This window comes from Sceloporus occidentalis, unplaced genomic scaffold, assembly GCF_023333645.1.
Source record: "Sceloporus occidentalis isolate IW3139 unplaced genomic scaffold, rSceOcc1.0.p SCAF_74, whole genome shotgun sequence".
NCBI lineage: Eukaryota > Metazoa > Chordata > Lepidosauria > Squamata > Phrynosomatidae > Sceloporus > Sceloporus occidentalis.
In genome coordinates, this window is record NW_028317054.1 from 1,217,304 (window position 1) to 1,235,816 (window position 18,513).

Genomic DNA, 18,513 nt, shown 5'->3' on the forward strand with positions numbered 1-18,513 from the left:
TATATATATATATATGTTATTAGTATTCCTTAAGGCAATAATTTCTTATGTAGCTATGACCTGCCGGTTCTACAGGGACATGAGATCTCAGTCTAAAGCAGCACATTTTTAAAAAGTCCGGAGGAAAACATTTTTAACTGGATCCAGTATGAACCCATTCTTGATCTGTTCTCTACTGGACTGAAATATTTTAGTGTCCTCATGGATTGTTGGTCACGGTGTTTGACTATATTGTTCTAGGCTGCAGCAGTAGCTTTGGCTGAGTCACAAGCACTGGATGAAGAAGCTGGGCTAGATGAGTCTTCTGAATGCTCTTCTACAGTATCAAGGCTGAGTTCTAAGAGTGAAAAAGAAAGAAGGAACAGATGGAAGCAGAAGACACAGGTGACTTGTAATGGAGAGGGCAAAATGGATGGAAAAAGAACAGGATTGCTTTTTAGAAATAGCTCCTATATTTGTAACGATAGATTAATATGATACTTCATAGTTTGTGATCTATTTATTTTCTTAATTGCAGCTGAGTGTCAAAGGGTTTCTCTTTTCTCCAAGAAGAAACAGCAGAGCCAGCATTTCTAGCTTACGAGACCATGCAAAGGATGTAGGGTCAGAAAATGATTTTGCTGATGATGAACATAGCACTTTTGAAGATAACGACAGTCGAAGGGATTCTCTTTTTGTGCCTGGAAGACACGGAGAACGACGTAACAGTAACCTTAGTCAGATAAGCAGATCATCCAGGAATTCCGCATTACCTCCTATAAATGGAAAAAAACACAGCATAGTTGATTGCAATGGGGTAGTTTCTTTGGTTGGTGGCTCTGGTGGTACCCCTCAACTTTTCCCAGAGGTGATCATGGAGTCATCTAAGCATTTACTGATTACAGCCTATTTCTTATGTCTTTTGGTTGCTGACTGATTTTAACATATTTTTTAACCTTAGCATTAGCTGTGGTGTTACTTTGCTGTTCTGTCAACCAGTAGGATGGTGACCCACATGGCTTTTGAGGCTCCTTCCACGGGTGTATTAAGAACAGCTTGTATAAATTAATCAAGCTTATACACACACATATACAAACACAGAAAGCATCAAGTTAAGTTAAACTCAGTTGCCAGTCAAAGAGAAAGTAAGCTGACCCAGAACTATCTTAAACTCAAAACCGCTGCTCAAGTCAACAAATAAAAAAAACAAGAGGATGAACTTACACAAGCACCTCTATTCACAGTTGATCAGCACTTTGGTAGTCAACTCAACTCACAAAATATGTGCGCTAATGGAGACTCTATAATGGTAGATCCAATGTGATAACCCATGATTTAACATTTTGAGTGGTTTTGAGTTCAATCAGTATAGTCACCCCTGTAACTCACCTGGCAACTCAAACTTGAGTATAGAATGAAAAAGGAACCTGAAATAGGTGAATTTATTTTTACATTGTGTACAGTTATTTTATAGTGTCGCTTAACTGAAATGGTTTCTTAAAACATTATAAACAAATACAGTTATTGATTCAGTGGCTTCCCATTTATTTCTAAGCTATCGTTTATGCTTAAAACGGCAGCGTTTACATTAGATGACCTCTTCTTACATTCTTATTTCCATATAGAGTTGCACTAATATTTAAGGTTTTTTAAATAAAATTTGTGAATTTTTCTCTTATGTAATGCTACTTGTGTTACAGGAGAATACTACAGACACAGATATTTACAAAAGAAGGAAAAGTTCTTACAAACTCTCCGTAGATGCTCTTGAAGGCTATAGATTGAGGCAAAGGGCTTTGAGTACTGCTAGTGTACTTACAAACACAGCGGAAGGTATACTTGTATACTCTCACTAGCCGATTTTGGGTGTATAATTCATTTTTATATGCATGATAAACGTTTGAATTCTTATGGAATATTGATTATGTGCTAGTCATTTGGATAAACTTAATTGCTCTAAATTATGAATTAATACTATTGACCCCTTAAGGACAATGGGCGGTCCCTAAACCCGTTGAAAACAATGCATTTTGAGCCCGTACATGTACATGTGATGTAAACACTAAAAATAAGAAATTAAAGTAACAGTGTATATTGTAATGTAAACAAAAGGTACTCCTACTTCACTGTAACAATTCTATTGAATCTGCTGGTAATGTTGAAAAAATAAAAGATAATGTTTTTCTTTTTTTTTTTTTTTTTAAATCAGACCTCTTTTGTTTGTTTTCAGAGCTAGAAGAATCCAGACAGAAATGTCCTTCTTGTTGGTATAAATTCGCAGATTGTTTTTTAATCTGGGACTGCTGTGACGCATGGCTGAAAGTAAAGACGTTTGTCGCAATGGTCGTGATGGACCCATTCGCAGACCTGGCAATTACTATCTGCATCATATTAAACACTATTTTCATGGCCATGGAACATGCTCACATGACGACACACTTCAAGAATATGCTGACAGTTGGGAATCAGGTAGATACATTTCTATTAACAGAACTCTACTCTTCTTGTAGAAGTCAGAGTATAAGTAAACTTATCATAATTTTGTGTATATGCATTAAATATATAATTTCCATAAATATTTACATAAGGAATATGTATATTAACAAAAGACCTGGTTGCGGACCTGGTTATGAAGTTGCAACTCTTCCCCATGTCCGTCTTATACTTCATCCAGCTGACTTTAAGACCTGCAGTCTGATAGTGTGAGATAATATCTTAACGGATAGTTTCACTCATGGATATCAGTACCATCATTGTAAATTGTTAATCTACAGATCTATTGATCTTTGTTTTATATACACGGTGTATTTACATAGACTATGTGAAAAACAAACAATACATATAGCCTCAGGGCCGGCCCAAGACATAATATAAGACATATAAAATGCTGCCCCCCCATTATCTACCCTTCCTCTGCCGCCCCCCCCATTATCTACCCTTACTCTCCCTCCCTATTATCTACCCTATCCCCACCCTTGTACTTACATTTCAGCAGTCCTGCGGCGAGTCTCCCTGCTCGGTCTCGGTGCCAGCTTGTAATGCTGAGTGCCGGAAATGACCTCATCTTCCGGCGCTCAGCATTACAAGCCGGCACCGAGACTGAGCTAGAGGGCTCGCGGAGGAGAGAGAGGGGCGCCGAGCGGGTACTGACTAAAATTAGCCACGTCACGTTTCAGTAGGTACTCATTTAACCCAACAATTGCGGGTTGGGTAATGTTACCAGTAAATCAGAAAGTTGGGCAAAGTCTGTGATCCAATTAAAATGTTATATAACGGGCATATGTGTTATTTACTATTGGTACATTTGACTCCGTCTAATATCTATATTGGAATAACCTCATTTTGCACCAATACTGAGATTATAGTTATATTCCATTTTATTGCAACATATTTACAAGTTATGTAACTGAATAACATAACTCATTTTATTCTTAATTATGCAAGTAACTAATATTATGATTTCAGGTTTTCACTGGGATTTTTGCAGCGGAAATGGTTTTCAAACTGATCGCGTTGGATCCATACTATTATTTTCAGAAGGGCTGGAATATATTTGATTGCCTCATTGTGTGCTTAAGTTTAATAGAATTTCTGTTTCCTGACAAAAAAACAGGAGGGTTCTCGATCCTTCGATCCTTCAGACTGGTAAAGACTACTAAGATTATATATATGGAGAGACACAGAGACCATTGTAACAATATATCTGTTTTTCCTGTAAAATGTTGCTAAAATATTTTGAGACCTTTTTACTTCTGTTGTGTTATTTAAAGAGGAACTCCCATGGGGTTTTTTGGGGAGCAGGGTGGAGGATATAGCTGTGTAGGGAGTAGATTTGGAAAACTGCTTCATAGAGCTCCAGTGTTGTCCCTCTCAGCCAGCAGCGAGGTGACAACCTTTGATCAGACATCCCAACGTGAAGCCACATATTGCCGAAAATGTACGTGATTTGATGGCTTTTCTGCAATACCTGTCCGCCATTTGGGGTGTCGGCTGCCATTGGCAGACAAAGATGTCAGGTGCCTGTTACGTGAGGCCATGTAGGGTCAAAAATGTGCCACAGTTTGCAGCTTTTGTGCCAGTATGTAAATGGAAGATTACAAGAGCACTTCAGTTGTATATAAATATACATAAAAAAAAATGCCAATGTCGCATTAACTATTGTTCAATAATAATCTATTGAGAAAACATACTTTTTAAATTATCTAATACCTTTCTTATGTTTACATTTAGCTTCGCATTTTTAAGCTGGCAAAATCCTGGCCTACTTTGAACATGCTGATCAAGATCATCGGTAACTCCGTGGGAGCTTTGGGAAACTTGACCTTAGTGTTGGCAATCATTGTTTTTATTTTTGCCGTGCTCGGGATGCAGCTGTTTGGTAAAAATTACAAGGACTATGTTTATAAAATTGCACCAGAAGATTGTAAACTTCCACGCTGGCACATGAATGACTTCTTCCACTCCTTCCTCATTGTGTTCCGGGTGCTATGCGGAGAATGGATCGAGACCATGTGGGACTGCATGGAGGTTGCAGGACAAGCTATGTGCCTTGTTGTGTTTATACTGGTGATGGTGATAGGAAACCTAGTAGTAAGTATATTATTATATTAAATAATATAAATTATTGTCTGTTCTGGTATGTGGAAATTAAAATTCTAAAATGGAATGCCAGCTTAAAAGTATACACTATATGGAAAAATTATTGGGACACCTAAATACATACACATTAATATTGTTGTAGTTGGTCCCCTCCTTTGCAGCTATAGCAGCTTCCACTCTTCTGGGAAGGCTTTCCACAAGATTGTGGAGAGTTTCTGTGGGAATTTTTGCCCATTCATCCAGTAGAGCATTTGTGAGGTCAGAGACTGATGTTGAACGAGAAGGCCTGGCTTGCAATCACCATTCCAGTTCATCCCAAAGGTGTTCGATGGGGTGGAGGTCAGGGCTTTGTGAGGGCCAGTCAGGTTTTTCCACACCAAACTCATCCAATCATGTCCTTATGGACCTTGTTGCACTGGGGGACAGTCATAGAATAGGGAGAATAGAAAGGGCCTTCCTCAAACTGTTCCCACAAAGTTGGAAGCATAGCATTGTCCAAATTGTATTGGTTTGCTGAAGTATTATGATTTTCCTTCACTGGAAGTAAGGAGCCAATCCCTGAAAAACAGCCCCAGACCATTATCCCTTCTTCACCAAACTTTACAGTTGACACGATGCAACAAGTAACGTTCTCCTGCCATCCGCCAAACCCAGAAAAGTCCATCAGACTGCCAAACAGAGAAGCAGGGTTTGTCATTCCACAGAACACGTTTCTACTGCTCCAGAGTCCAGTGGCGGCGTGTTTTACACCACTCGATCTGACCATTCCATGAAGCTCTCGCCGCACAGTTTTTGTGCTGATATTGATGCCAGTGGAAGTTGGGAATGTTTCCGCTATAGAATCAGCAGAGTGTTGGTGACTTTTAAGCACCATGCGCCTCAGCACTCGGTGACCCCGCTCTGTGACTTTATGTGGTCTTCGGCTTCGTGGCTGAGTTGCTGCTGTTCCTAAACGCTTCCACTTTCCAAAAATACCTTACAGGTGACCGTGGAATATCTAGCAGAGATGAAATTTCACAAACTAACTCATTGCAAAGGTGGCATCATATCACAGTACCATACCTGAATTCACTGACCTCTTCAGAATCACCCATTTAAAAAAAAAAAAAATGTAAATACAGACTGCATAGCTAGATGCTTGATTTTACACACCTGTGGCAATAGGTATGATTGAAACACCTGAATTCAATAATTAAGAAGTGTGTCCCAATAATTTTGTCCATATAGTGTATATATGTATAAGAAATAACAAATCATTCATTGGAGATAACAAGGAATAGTCAGTGTTTTGGTTTTTTTTTACTGAAACTAGCCAATGTTTATAATTCATCTCACGCTTTCGGTATAATATAATTATTTTTACTTTACGATTATTTCTATTTTCTTCCTAGGTCCTTAATTTGTTTCTGGCTTTACTGTTAAGCTCGTTTAGCTCAGACAATCTTTGTGCTACAGACGATGACAGTGAAATGAATAATCTTCAGATTGCAGTGGGCAGAATACACAGAGGGGTGAAGTATGTGCGAAAATGTTTGTGTGAATTTTTTCCAAAATCATTCATAAAAAAAAATACAAACAACCCAGACGGAGTAAAGAACATGAATGAATTCAGAGGAATGAAAAACGATTGTGGCTTCAACAGCACTATTATTGAAATGATCAAAGAACAAGATTGTTTAAGGGATGGCAATGTCACGACAAGTGGCATAGGGAGCGGCGTGGAAAAAGATGTTGCCGACGAGAAAGGATACAAGAATATCAACAAACTGTGCCTTACTGTGACTGTGCCTATAGCTGTTGGAGAGTCAGATTGTGAAATTCTTAACACAGAAGACATCAGCAGCGTATCTGATCAGGAGGGAAATAAAGGGGTAGGTTAATGATAAACTCATGCTCATTTAACCCCTTAATGACAAAGCCCGTACATGTACGGGCTCAAAATGCATTGTTTTCAATGGGTTTAGGGACCGCCCATTGTCCTTAAGCAAGGACATGAAGAACTGTCTTCATGTAATGTAAACTAGAATGTAGAGGTGACGGAACCTTCTGCTTTAGAAAGCAAAAACCTTCTATGGCAACATCAAAAGACATACTTTTTTAAAAAATTAATTAAAATGCTAATTTATGTGAAACTCAATAGAAGAGTATAATTGATCCCTTTTAACTGGTTGAAAATAGGTATCCTGAGTCAAACCACTCGTTTGTAGAGCAAGTTATGTGGCATTAGACGGTTCACTCATCTCGAATGTATTACTTATACCATCAAGACAATTCACACTTCATATTATTTTGCCAGTGTATCAAAATTAAAACATTAAATTCCTTCTATCTTCTCAAAAAGTAAACACAGAAAATAAATATATAATATAATGAATAGGGGAGGCAACATATCACAGAAACTTGTATTAAATGAACGTGATTTACAACACCAAGCTCAGAATTTAAACACTGAATAAGGTATTGCGAGATGTTGGGGAATAAAAAAAGAAATCAGAAAAATAAGTTTTGGGATACATGTAACAAACTGATTTTTTTTGAAAACCAGTGCATTAAGAAATGGATATCCAAAAATGTTTAACACCGGCAAAATATTATAAAAGCAACAATGTATACTATTTGTAATGAAATAACAAATGCATTGAAAAATGGAATATTGGTTGAGTAACTACATATTTTTGTGTTTTTATTTGAGAAATGTTCATATCAATTCTAGCGAAGAGTGCTTTATTTTGATGTTTATTGCTTCCCCTTCTCACTTCTCACAGGGTTGAAGGTGTCAGGAGTGCAGCTCTGGTGTCTCCACAAGTAATATATGGTTGTTTTACCAACCAGACTGCATGCTACTCAGCTATGATCTTTTCCATTCATTGCAACACCAATAATAATAATAATAATAATAATAATAATTTAAAAAAAAACAAAACAGTTATATGCACAACTGTTACCATAGCATGATCAGGCAAGACTGGCAATCCCCATCCCTGCCTTTGGATTCAGCCTAATATTTCGCATCACAGGGTTGGCCATTGTCACTCTCTGAATTTCGTACACAAGCATGATGCATTAAGAATCATGTATTTCGAATCATGTATTTCATCAACATTTTTGTTGATGCTGCTGTATACTTGTTGTATGTGGTAAGTGTATATTTTTGACCGCCACCATACTTCAATGATACTGAAGTGCATGCCAGATGATACCAGTAAGCAATGCACTCGTACTTATTGCAATGCCTGCAAGGTGAAAATGCAAAAGGGACATTCATCAATTTTCGAGAACAGCAAAATTTATTATAAAAAAATGAATGATAATAGTAACTGGACTGAAAATAGAAATAAACATTAAATAAAAGAAAGAAAATAGAAATAAAAGGAAAATTTTCTGAAGAAATCACAAACTCATAGGGTTAGTTTAAATTATAAAGTTTATATTTGAAAAAAAAATTATGAATGGTCTCTATTTGCATGAAATCATGATTCCATTAATGTTATAGTAATTATAAGGTCTGCCTGTATTTAACTAAAGGCTTAAATTCTAACATGTCTTTTTATTTAGTCCTCTCGACTGCTACATCATGAAACTCTCAATGTAACTGTATAAGTATAAGAAGGCATCCATTCCACTATATCTTATTGGGATATTTTAATTAAAGCATCATATCTTAGCTTCCTATAGTCTTTTAAATAAATACATTTTGTTTTCACAGGTGAAAATTACGTTTTGTTCGATGTTTCAATCAATATGTGAAATAACTATTTATTATGGTTTACTGGTTATATTAAAACAGTTATTGGTACTGGAACTAGGTTCAACATTACAGTCAGCGGTCAAGGAGATAATAAAGCTGAGGGGAATGCAGAGGATAGGCTGTAGGTTTGGTTTTTGGTATTGTATGTTTTAGTGAGTATTTAGAGCGAGAAATAATAGGACAAAACAAGGTATTCTAAAGCATACCCTGATACTAGAGTGGGTAAAAGTGATGAGAGCTGAGTATAGATGAAAGTTGAGATAAAAGTTGAGGAGACATTGGGAACCAGTTGAGGGACTGATATAGTGGGGCCATCGATAAACAGTGATGGTATTGCCTGGTCCAGGCTTTTGGAATCGCTTGGAGTGCTGAAAGTGTAGTATGGAATGGAATTCCAGTAATTCCAACAGAATTTCATTAGAGATTAAATTAGCATTTAAATTATAAGTGGTCTACGAGGGACTGGATGTGAGATGCGGAGAGAGTCAGTTTAAACACCAAGACAGTCAAGTGAGACTGATGAGTAGAATTTTCAACTGGGAATGAGGAGATCAAGAATTAAATATAGATAATATGAAATATACAGTAATATGTATATACAATGGAAAGATGAACGGAGAGGATCTCTTAGCGAAAAGATCCTGGAAGTATGCTAGTATTTTGGTCACAATTAGGTTGAAGTGAATTAGTGTCACTGTTTTTAGTTACTTTTATATACATAGAGGCTTGCAGCTTACAGTATAGCAGGTATAACTCGTCTCCATTGTTATTTCCTGCATCGCCAAGAACTGGATCTATTGATAGTTTCTAGATCACAGAGAGGTCACATCATTTTGAGATATACATTGAATCTTTATGGACCGTTTCCTTATAATCCTTTCAGTCAGGAACAGAAACAAATCAAATCCTCAGTTTGCTGGGATGCAGGAAATATTGTTACACACTGAGCTATAGGAAAAGGTAAGGGGTCTGGTTTATTCACTAAAGCAGCAGTTGGTAGGAGCTTTTCTATAAATTATAATTATGCAATGTGCAGGGCCGCTAGGGTTGGTCCTTCGTGATGTAGAATGAAGTGAGTGAAATCAAATGTCAAATTATTCTTCTTAGTGAGTAAACCCAAAGGACATTAAATGATCTGTCCAATATGGGATATATTTTGGGGAAAATAACCAAAATATAACCCATTTCCGACAATATCAAACCTTTCTGTTTTTCCTATGGTGTTTATAAAGGAGTGTGGGAGATACTGTATATAGATAACTAGTTTTCTGCTGCTAGTCAAGATATAGCAGGAGTCTTATGAATGACAATGAATTCCATTGATCTTATTAAATTAGGTTATCTACCCTTTTGGTGATGCCAGTCTATTAATAACCATTAGGTTATGTATTGTAATCATTTTCTCTCCTAAACAAGAAGACATAGATATAATAACGTGTCTGCTCTCAGTTTTCCTTTTGAAAGCCTTTTGTGGCTCAATTTGTAAAAATTGTTTCCCCTTTAATACACTTTAACAATTTTTTTTCAAAATTCACTTGGCACCCCAAGTCTACCAGTGTAACGTATTCAGATATTCATCATATGATTGTTGGGTTTGTTTGCAGAGGAGAACGCTGTCCAGTTCATCAGAGGGCAGCACAATTAACCTAAGGGCACCAGGCTCTGTAGGAGAAAGTGTGTACTTGGAATATGGCTTTGAACCTGGGCTTGAACCCGAACCATGTTTTCCAGATGGTACGTTTGATACTTTCTTTGAGTAAAACTTTTACTAAGCCATTAAAATGCACAAAACATAACAAAACATAATGTTGGACTGTATACAAGAATCATAAAGCCGTAGCAATATTTATTTTTAATATATTTAGGAACAGATGAGATATTGAAAGATGTAATAAACATGCATACATACATTTTTATATATCGACTGGTTTATGTTTAGATATACCTTCAAACCACCCCATTTTTCCTAGGACAGTCTTGGTTTTCAGGTGCTATCCCACTTTGTATGCAGTGGGCATAATGGGCTGGTTGGGGAGATCCTCCATTGGAATGGTAATTTCTGCTGCATGATTACAATATGTAATAGATCTCTATATACACTGTAATGTACCCATGATAACTGAATACTCACCGTTGACCAGGGCCTAAGGAAGTTCTTGATAATTCACTTAAACTCACTCAATTCAAAACAGTCAGAACTCTTATGTCTTTAGGAAGAGATCACCACTGCCCAGCACTCCTATGATTCAGGCTGTAACTAAGACTGACCCTGTCCCGGAAAATAAAAGTCCATCTTTGTCTGTTTGGAATGCTAGCAAAAATGTAAATAGTTAAAGAAAAGGAAAGCCAAGTTGGTGTATAAACTATAATTTGCATGATGTTGGGTATTTGTAGCGATGGCATGCAAACTAATAAAAGAAAGTGATACAAATGATCATGTCATGTTTTGTGCCATTTGCATGCCTCATTTGCCTGCCTGGCAATCTGAACTAAACATAGTTGGTGCCCCATTTAACAGATGCACGCTGAATATCTGCAACGTAACGTTAAGTTGATCTTTGGTTGAAGTTGTGGACTGCTGCTGCTGTAAAATAACATATACTGCCAAGTCACATACACTTGCAAATGAGTTAAGAGCCCCAATTGTGCGAAATTTTGTTGGATTTCAATGGGAACTCCTTGGTGTCACTGATTGGCTGCTTCAAGCAGCCAATAGGTGGCAAGAAATGCCAGACCACTGGAGTTGGAGGGCAGCTGCAGCAACTGGGCTGTACCTTCTTGGTTAGGTATGTTTTATTTCTTAATTTTGAAGAATGCATATTACATTAATCCCAGTCTACAATTTATGACGATGATCTACATTACAGATAACTGTAATCCTGAATCTCCTGTTTCATAGGTTGTGTGAATCGGGTTGCATGTTGCAAGGTCAATATTGAGGATGGAAAAGGCAAAGATTGGTGGAATCTTCGGAAAACCTGCTACAAAATAGTTGAGCATAGCTGGTTTGAATCATTTATTATCCTTATGATACTCCTGAGCAGTGGAGCCCTGGTAATTATCATACATAACAGCATTCAACTTAATAAAGTAAAAAGGCATGATTTTTTTATTGTTATTTGGATAAACAATTGATGTATTAACCTTAGGATGCAAGGTTACTTTTAGAAATTTCTTCCTTAAATTGTGAACCACAACATTTCATATGGATTTTGTCTTTCCCCAACATTTCAGGTGTCTAGCTGTGCTGGGGGCAGGGCTAGATGCAGGGATGGGTGGGATCATTACCCTGAAGGTGTGGCCAGAGCCAGGAGGGGACATGGCTAGGACAGGACTATCTACCTAATTTACCTGAGGAGCCACGTCCCAGTGCTTACATGTAGATCGTTGCAAGGTGGCCCTGTGGAAACTGCAATGGGGGTGTCTGCATTGATTTTACAGCTTCCTGGGCTGGTCAGGGGAGATCAGCAGATCTTCCCAGTTGGGAAATCAGCACTGTCCTGCAGAAATCAGGACATTATACTCTATAATAATTATAAATACTTTGCTTGCAGGCCTTTGAAGACATTTATATTGACAAACACAAGAATGTCAAAACCATTCTGGAATATGCAGACAAGGTCTTTACATATGTCTTCTTCATAGAAATGATTCTGAAATGGGTGGCCTATGGATTTGCAAAGTATTTCACTAATGCCTGGTGCTGGCTTGATTTCTTGATCGTGAGTGTAAGTATTTCTGAATGCCTTCCCTTCTAGTTACTTCAACGGTTATCCAGAAAAATAGCAAAAGCAAGCATGAAGTCATTGATGATGTATTATATAGTTTGTATGTCACTGCGTTGACTATTGATACAATAATGCTAGGTGCACGGTACGCTCATTTATATTTCAAACTTAACAATGTATATTTTGACTCTGGATTTAAAAATCTGAAAAGTATACATAAATGACAAAGCAACACAAAAAAGCTATTAACCATAGAAAATACAATGCTATGGGAATTTTTAAGGCTGATAGAAATTTATTTTTTGTTTTCTAGATTTCTTTGATTAACCTTGTAGCCAGTGCTTTTGGCTACTCAGAATTAGGGGCTATAAAGTCCCTTAAGACACTTAGGGCATTGAGGCCTCTGAGGGCCCTCTCACGTTTTGAAGGGATGAGGGTAAGTTGACATGAAGTATGATGTTTCTATTGTGTATGGGCTGGAAATGACGTGATCAGTGGCTTAAACCATATGGAAGCAGGGGTCACTTGGAACAAATTTAAGAAATTAACAGTCATAACATTCACTTGTTAAATGTTCTTTTAGATACAACCTAGTTGCGGTAAAACATGTGATACAATTTCAATAGAAGTAAATAAATGTAAACTCTGGAATTCTCTATTAAGATGTGTTAACAAATCATATCTTTAAACACTCTAAAAAAAATATACAAAACAAAAATCATTTGGTACGTAAAACAAACATCTGATTGAAATTTGTGTTTTTGCTGATATGTTCCTTTCATATTTAGGTGGTTGTAAATGCCCTAATTGGAGCAATTCCATCCATCATGAATGTTCTTCTAGTTTGCCTTATTTTTTGGCTAATATTCAGTATAATGGGGGTAAATCTCTTTGCTGGCAAGTTCTTCCATTGTGTCAATACAACAAATGGTAAAATGATATCTGCTAAAGAAGTTGCGAACAAGTCACAGTGCATGGAGATGGAAAGCCAAAATAAAAGTGTCCGGTGGAAAAACATGAAAGTGAATTTTGATAATGTTGGAGCAGGGTATCTTGCTTTACTCCAAGTGGTGAGTATTCATTTTTCTATAGTTATCCATGATGGTTAAAGTTATTTGGTACTTACGTGTACACATTCAAATATATGATATTAAGAGATAATTAATCAGAAATACCCTTACAATCAAAGCTGTTGTGTGTACTTACAGAGACGCTTTTAATCTACAAATGGAGAATCTTTGAAATCAAGAAGGAAACTTCTGGGTTTTTTTTTGTTTTTTTTTTAAAGACTACAGCTAAAAACTATAGCAAATATTAAAGTATTCTCTATTTTCACCCCAAAAGGCAACATTCAAAGGATGGACAGGCATCATGTATGCAGCTGTTGACTCGAAAGAAGTGGTGAGTATAGTCATATTTCACATTCATTGATATTTATTGATATTCTGTTGTGCGTATAAATCTTATTGTATAAAATATTTTATACATCTAGATGGGTCTACCTTATAATCTGCATAAAGTATAAATGTGCAGGGATTAAGGGTATGCTCCTTTTGTTATGTTTAGTTGTTTGAGAAATAACAGATTTGTGCTACCTTCAGATATACATAGCAGCATATGTCAGTCTTCTTTAGCGCAAAACAGTGCTTTTTCGGTCTTCGTATCTAGATAAAGCAGTGTAAAATGTACTCACTCTATGCCAGGGGCGTCCAACCTGCTGCAAGACTACATCTCCCATAATGCTCTTTCAGCTAAGGGGCTGTCTCAGGCGGATGGGAGATGTAGTCCTGCAGCAGCTGGAGAGCCGCAGGTTGTATAGATATATATAAATATGTTTATATAAATAGCAAGTTGAGAAAAGACTTGCGTCCATCAAGCTCAACCCTTTTCCTATTCCTTGTTAACCGCTGTTGATCAAAAAAAAACATTCGTTCTTGATTTCTCCTTGGATCAACAAGCACTAAATAAATATTAATTCCTATACTATCATACATAGCTCTCTATATTCTGCTTCATTAAAATAGTATCCAGGCATCTCATGTATTTGTTAGCACCACCTCTTCAGGCAGTGAATTCCATACTTTTATTGTCCTTACTGTAAACAGTTATTCTTTGGACAGAGCAGCGCATGCCATGAGACTCCACATATGCAGAAAGCAGTATATAATGTGGACATTACGTATACCTTCACGAAACAAAGCATAATAAATTAAGTTAACATGAGTGTATAGGATATAAGCAATATAAGCAGTTTGGGGTTCCTTATGGTTTATCTCTGTGAAGACGTAGCCTTGGGCACCAGAGACCCTAAGACTGGCCTTAATGATCAAGTGTTGAATATTCTCTTCATTTTCCACGTGTTTAATAAAATTACAATGGGTAGATGTTGGCCCCCTATGAGCAGATGTTCCAGCCAAACATCTGAGTTGCCTGTTGTATTTATTATTCATACAGCAGGGCAAGAGCATGAAAGAAGTAGTGAATGTTGATATTTAAAGTATGCTGATTTATCTGTTTGTTTTTGCATAGCTGGATCAACAACCAGAGAAGGAATACAATCTTTATATGTATATATATTTTGTAATTTTTATAATTTTTGGATCATTCTTCACTTTAAATCTCTTCATTGGTGTCATCATTGATAACTTCAACCAACAAAAAAAGAAGATAAGTAACTTTTTTTGCATCATCCTGTGAGATTGTTACTTTTAATGAGCTATTCTATATATTTTTTTTAAATAGCTGATGATACAGAGTGGTATAGAGCATGCATAGCTCCTCTCCAGTGTCATATGGTCACCGTCTGTCTTTCAAAACAAATGTAAAAAAATATATATATTTTTTTTAATATCATTAATTTGACATCTTAAGGGCATCACCTTTTTGGAGAATTTCAATTATAACAACACTTCAAACCAACAAGTGTGACATAAGGCCTTCACCTTAAGGAATAACTTTATGTTCTTGTTTTAATTAAAACTGGGTGGAATAACAAATGTTTCCTGGATCATATAAGTGTTTAGCCTACATAAGGTCAAAACATCACTTTCCATAAATATGGTACTTGTAACTAAATAAATAATAAATAAATAACTGTCATTTTTTATTAGCAATATGTTGATATGTATTTCTATAAATTTGGCATTAACACTCTACATGTGTTGTAACCAATCTCAATTTCATATTTTACTTAGGGGGACAAGATATTTTTTTGACAGAAGAACAAAAAAAATATTACAATGCAATGAAAAAACTGGGATCAAAAAAGCCACAGAAACCTATTCCTAGGCCTACAGTAAGTCTATTACCAGTATAAATAGTGGGGTTCAATAATATGAACTAATAGCACAATGGCTTCACTCTCTTTCATTGGTCTGCCCACTGTGACCAACAATGCCCATGGTCACAAACTTTTCATGTACAGAGATATATTAATTCCAGTGATAATTAAGGGGGAATCAGCAAATCTATAGCTGTGTTTTTGCTTCCGTTTTCAGTGACGCATTGTTTCTTTAGGGGCAATTGAATTTATCTTGTCACTCTTATGGGAACCAATAAAATTATAACCAGTTCTTCTAGTTAAGAAATAATAATAAGAAATATTTTTCAAAATGTTCCATGCCCCCACACACAATTTCACATCCATGCTCACACACACATAATTACACATCTATGCTCACACACACACAATTACACGTCCATGCTTACACACACACACACAATTACACATCCATGCTTATACACACACACACACACACACAATCGCTTACCCCTCCCCACACCTGCAGCTTTCTGTCCGGCTGCTCTCACACAGACTCAGTTTCACCGCGGGGTCATGTGACGTAACGGTCAGAAGGGCCCTTTGCAAACTATTTTGAACCGCTATGAAGAGACAGGAACAAGGGGTCGCTAGTTATGCCACTGAACTCAATCTACTTTCCAGCACTGAAATAGTTATCTGACGATATTAGGTGGTATGTACGCTGAGAATTTTTGACAAAATTGTTTAGATTTTTGGTGGGTAATAACACATTTCTCATGTAACCGATCTGCCCTAAATTCTCTGTATAAGTACCAAAACTGTTTATTTTCCTACAGAATGTGTTTCAAGGTATGGTCTTTGACATTGTAACCAAGCAAGGATTTGATATCATAATCATGATCCTTATCTGCCTTAATATGGTAACAATGATGATTGAATCAGATGGGGAATCTGATGAGAAAAAATGGAGCTTGCAACGGATCAACATGATATTTATTTTGTTTTTCACTGGTGAATTTCTCCTGAAACTGATTGCTCTGCGGTATTACTACTTTACCAATGGTTGGAACATATTTGATTTAGTGGTAGTCATCATTTCTATTACAGGTAATGTTTACTTTTTATTAAACAAATGTAAAAAAAATTGAAAGTGATGAAATAGTTATATAGGTCACATCTAAGCTTCTAAGCCACCACATTTCATTTCCTCCAGGGACCATGCTTCCTTAAAATCAGGGCGCCGGGTTATGACATCATATCCTGGTGCTCAACAATAAAGATTGGCAAGTAGGTAGGCCAGTGCAGAAGGTAAATATGGCCCTGAAAGAGGGTACAAACTATGTAGATTTTTGGTAGTTTTTTATGTAGTGATCGACCTTCAATGACCAATCCTCTGAAACTTTTATAACACAATTGAAAATAAATCATAGTAAGGCAAGAGAAAACAGATATGATCTGTTGCTTTATATCAAACAATCAAAAAGTTATAATTCTGCAGTAAACTATGTGAATGACTACATGTGTAATATTTTTTTCCAGGTATGTTTCTAGCTGACATCATTGAAAGGTATTTTGTTTCACCAACCTTGTTCAGAGTTATCAGGTTGGCTAGGATTGGAAGAATCTTACGTCTCATTAAAGGAGCAAAGGGAATTCGTACGCTGCTTTTTGCATTGATGATGTCGCTCCCTGCTTTATTCAATATTGGTCTCCTGCTCTTCTTGGTGATGTTCATTTACGCCATTTTTGGAATGTACACATTTGGCTATGTTAAGAAAGAAGCTGGAATTGATGATATGTTCAACTTTGAAACTTTTGGCAACAGTATGATCTGTTTGTTCCAAATTACAACGTCTGCTGGGTGGGATGCTTTGTTGGCTCCAATTCTCAACAGTGAGAAACCTGACTGTGACCCAGAAGCTGAACACCCAGGAAGCTCTGGTAAAGGGAACTGTGCGGATCCATCTGTCGGGATTTTCTTTTTCGTCAGTTATATCATCATATCATTTCTTATTGTTGTAAACATGTATATTGCAGTCATTTTGGAAAACTTTAGTGTTGCTACAGAAGAAAGTGCAGAACCTTTAGGGGAAGATGACTTTGATATGTTCTATGAAGTTTGGGAAAAATTTGACCCAGATGCCTCACAGTTTATTGTATACAACAAGTTGTCTGACTTTGCAGACTCCCTGGAACCACCTCTTCGTGTCCCAAAACCAAATAACCTCAAGCTTATTGCAATGGACCTCCCTATGGTAAGTGGTGATAGAATTCACTGCCTTGACATTCTCTTTGCTTTTACAAAGCGAGTTTTGGGTGAAGGAGGAGAGATAGATTCACTTCGTCAACCAATGGAAGAACGTTTTATGGCTGCTAATCCTTCGAAAGTTCCATATCAACCTATCACAACCACCTTAAGAAGAAAACATGAGGAATTATCTGCTCTAGTTATCCAACGTTCTTACCGGTGTTACTCCATCCGAAAAAAGTTAAATGTTGTAGCCGTATTGAAAGAAAATAACAGTAAATCTTTTAGTGATCAAGTTACAAAAGAAGATTTAAATAAATATAATGAAATCCTGCCTGCTGATAAATCAAACTCATTCACCTCGTCAACCTCACCACCTTCCCATGACAGCTTAGAAAATGAAAATATGACAACACAGAAATAGACTATGAATACTATGAAAGAGGCATACAAAATAGTGTACTCTGACGCTGTATATATGATATATAGTTTACAATTTGTAAAGGCATCTTTAATTGTCAACAGATCTCAAGTTCAAGGTCTAATGCCAAATACACCTTATATTATTGATGATGTATTTAGTGCCTATAAAACCATACAATAATGACATTTTGTATACAAACATTACCTTTGTGACAGGTTGATGAGCTTACTGAGGGTATTACTTTAATTACAGAGAATTCATGCCATATTCCTGCTCTCTTGTAATTTATGAATACATGGCTATATATTAACAACCACACTCACCAAAGCCACACTTTGTTTATCATATGCTTAGTCCGGGCAGCGTGTAGAGCTCTACGCGAAACGAGTAGAGCTCTACACGCTGCACGGACTAAGCACCGGGGACTCAGAAGTACCGGTAAGTTGGGGGGGGGGAGACAGGAGGATCCAGGTCCCCTGCATCGCTGCTGGGGATCTGGATCTTAGTCTCATAGTCAGACCTAGT

At 36.8% G+C, this 18,513-nt stretch overlaps 1 protein-coding gene across 1 annotated transcript in view; it reads left to right on the forward strand.

Moving 5' to 3' along the window:
- Positions 1–17,988, forward strand: part of LOC149285917 (sodium channel protein type 2 subunit alpha-like) — a 29,745-nt gene extending 11,757 nt beyond the window's left edge. Inside the window, exons 10-26 of the mRNA XM_089494649.1 lie at positions 241–384; positions 518–808; positions 1,680–1,812; positions 2,210–2,448; positions 3,445–3,624; positions 4,210–4,569; positions 5,970–6,449; positions 9,931–10,060; positions 11,226–11,380; positions 11,881–12,054; positions 12,368–12,490; positions 12,843–13,124; positions 13,399–13,452; positions 14,584–14,725; positions 15,249–15,349; positions 16,153–16,423; positions 16,856–17,988. Of these exons, the coding sequence (XP_089350775.1) occupies positions 241–384; positions 518–808; positions 1,680–1,812; positions 2,210–2,448; positions 3,445–3,624; positions 4,210–4,569; positions 5,970–6,449; positions 9,931–10,060; positions 11,226–11,380; positions 11,881–12,054; positions 12,368–12,490; positions 12,843–13,124; positions 13,399–13,452; positions 14,584–14,725; positions 15,249–15,349; positions 16,153–16,423; positions 16,856–17,988 (4,392 nt within the window). The remainder of the gene's footprint in view (positions 1–240; positions 385–517; positions 809–1,679; positions 1,813–2,209; positions 2,449–3,444; positions 3,625–4,209; positions 4,570–5,969; positions 6,450–9,930; positions 10,061–11,225; positions 11,381–11,880; positions 12,055–12,367; positions 12,491–12,842; positions 13,125–13,398; positions 13,453–14,583; positions 14,726–15,248; positions 15,350–16,152; positions 16,424–16,855) is intronic.
- Positions 17,989–18,513: the final 525 nt, after the last annotated feature.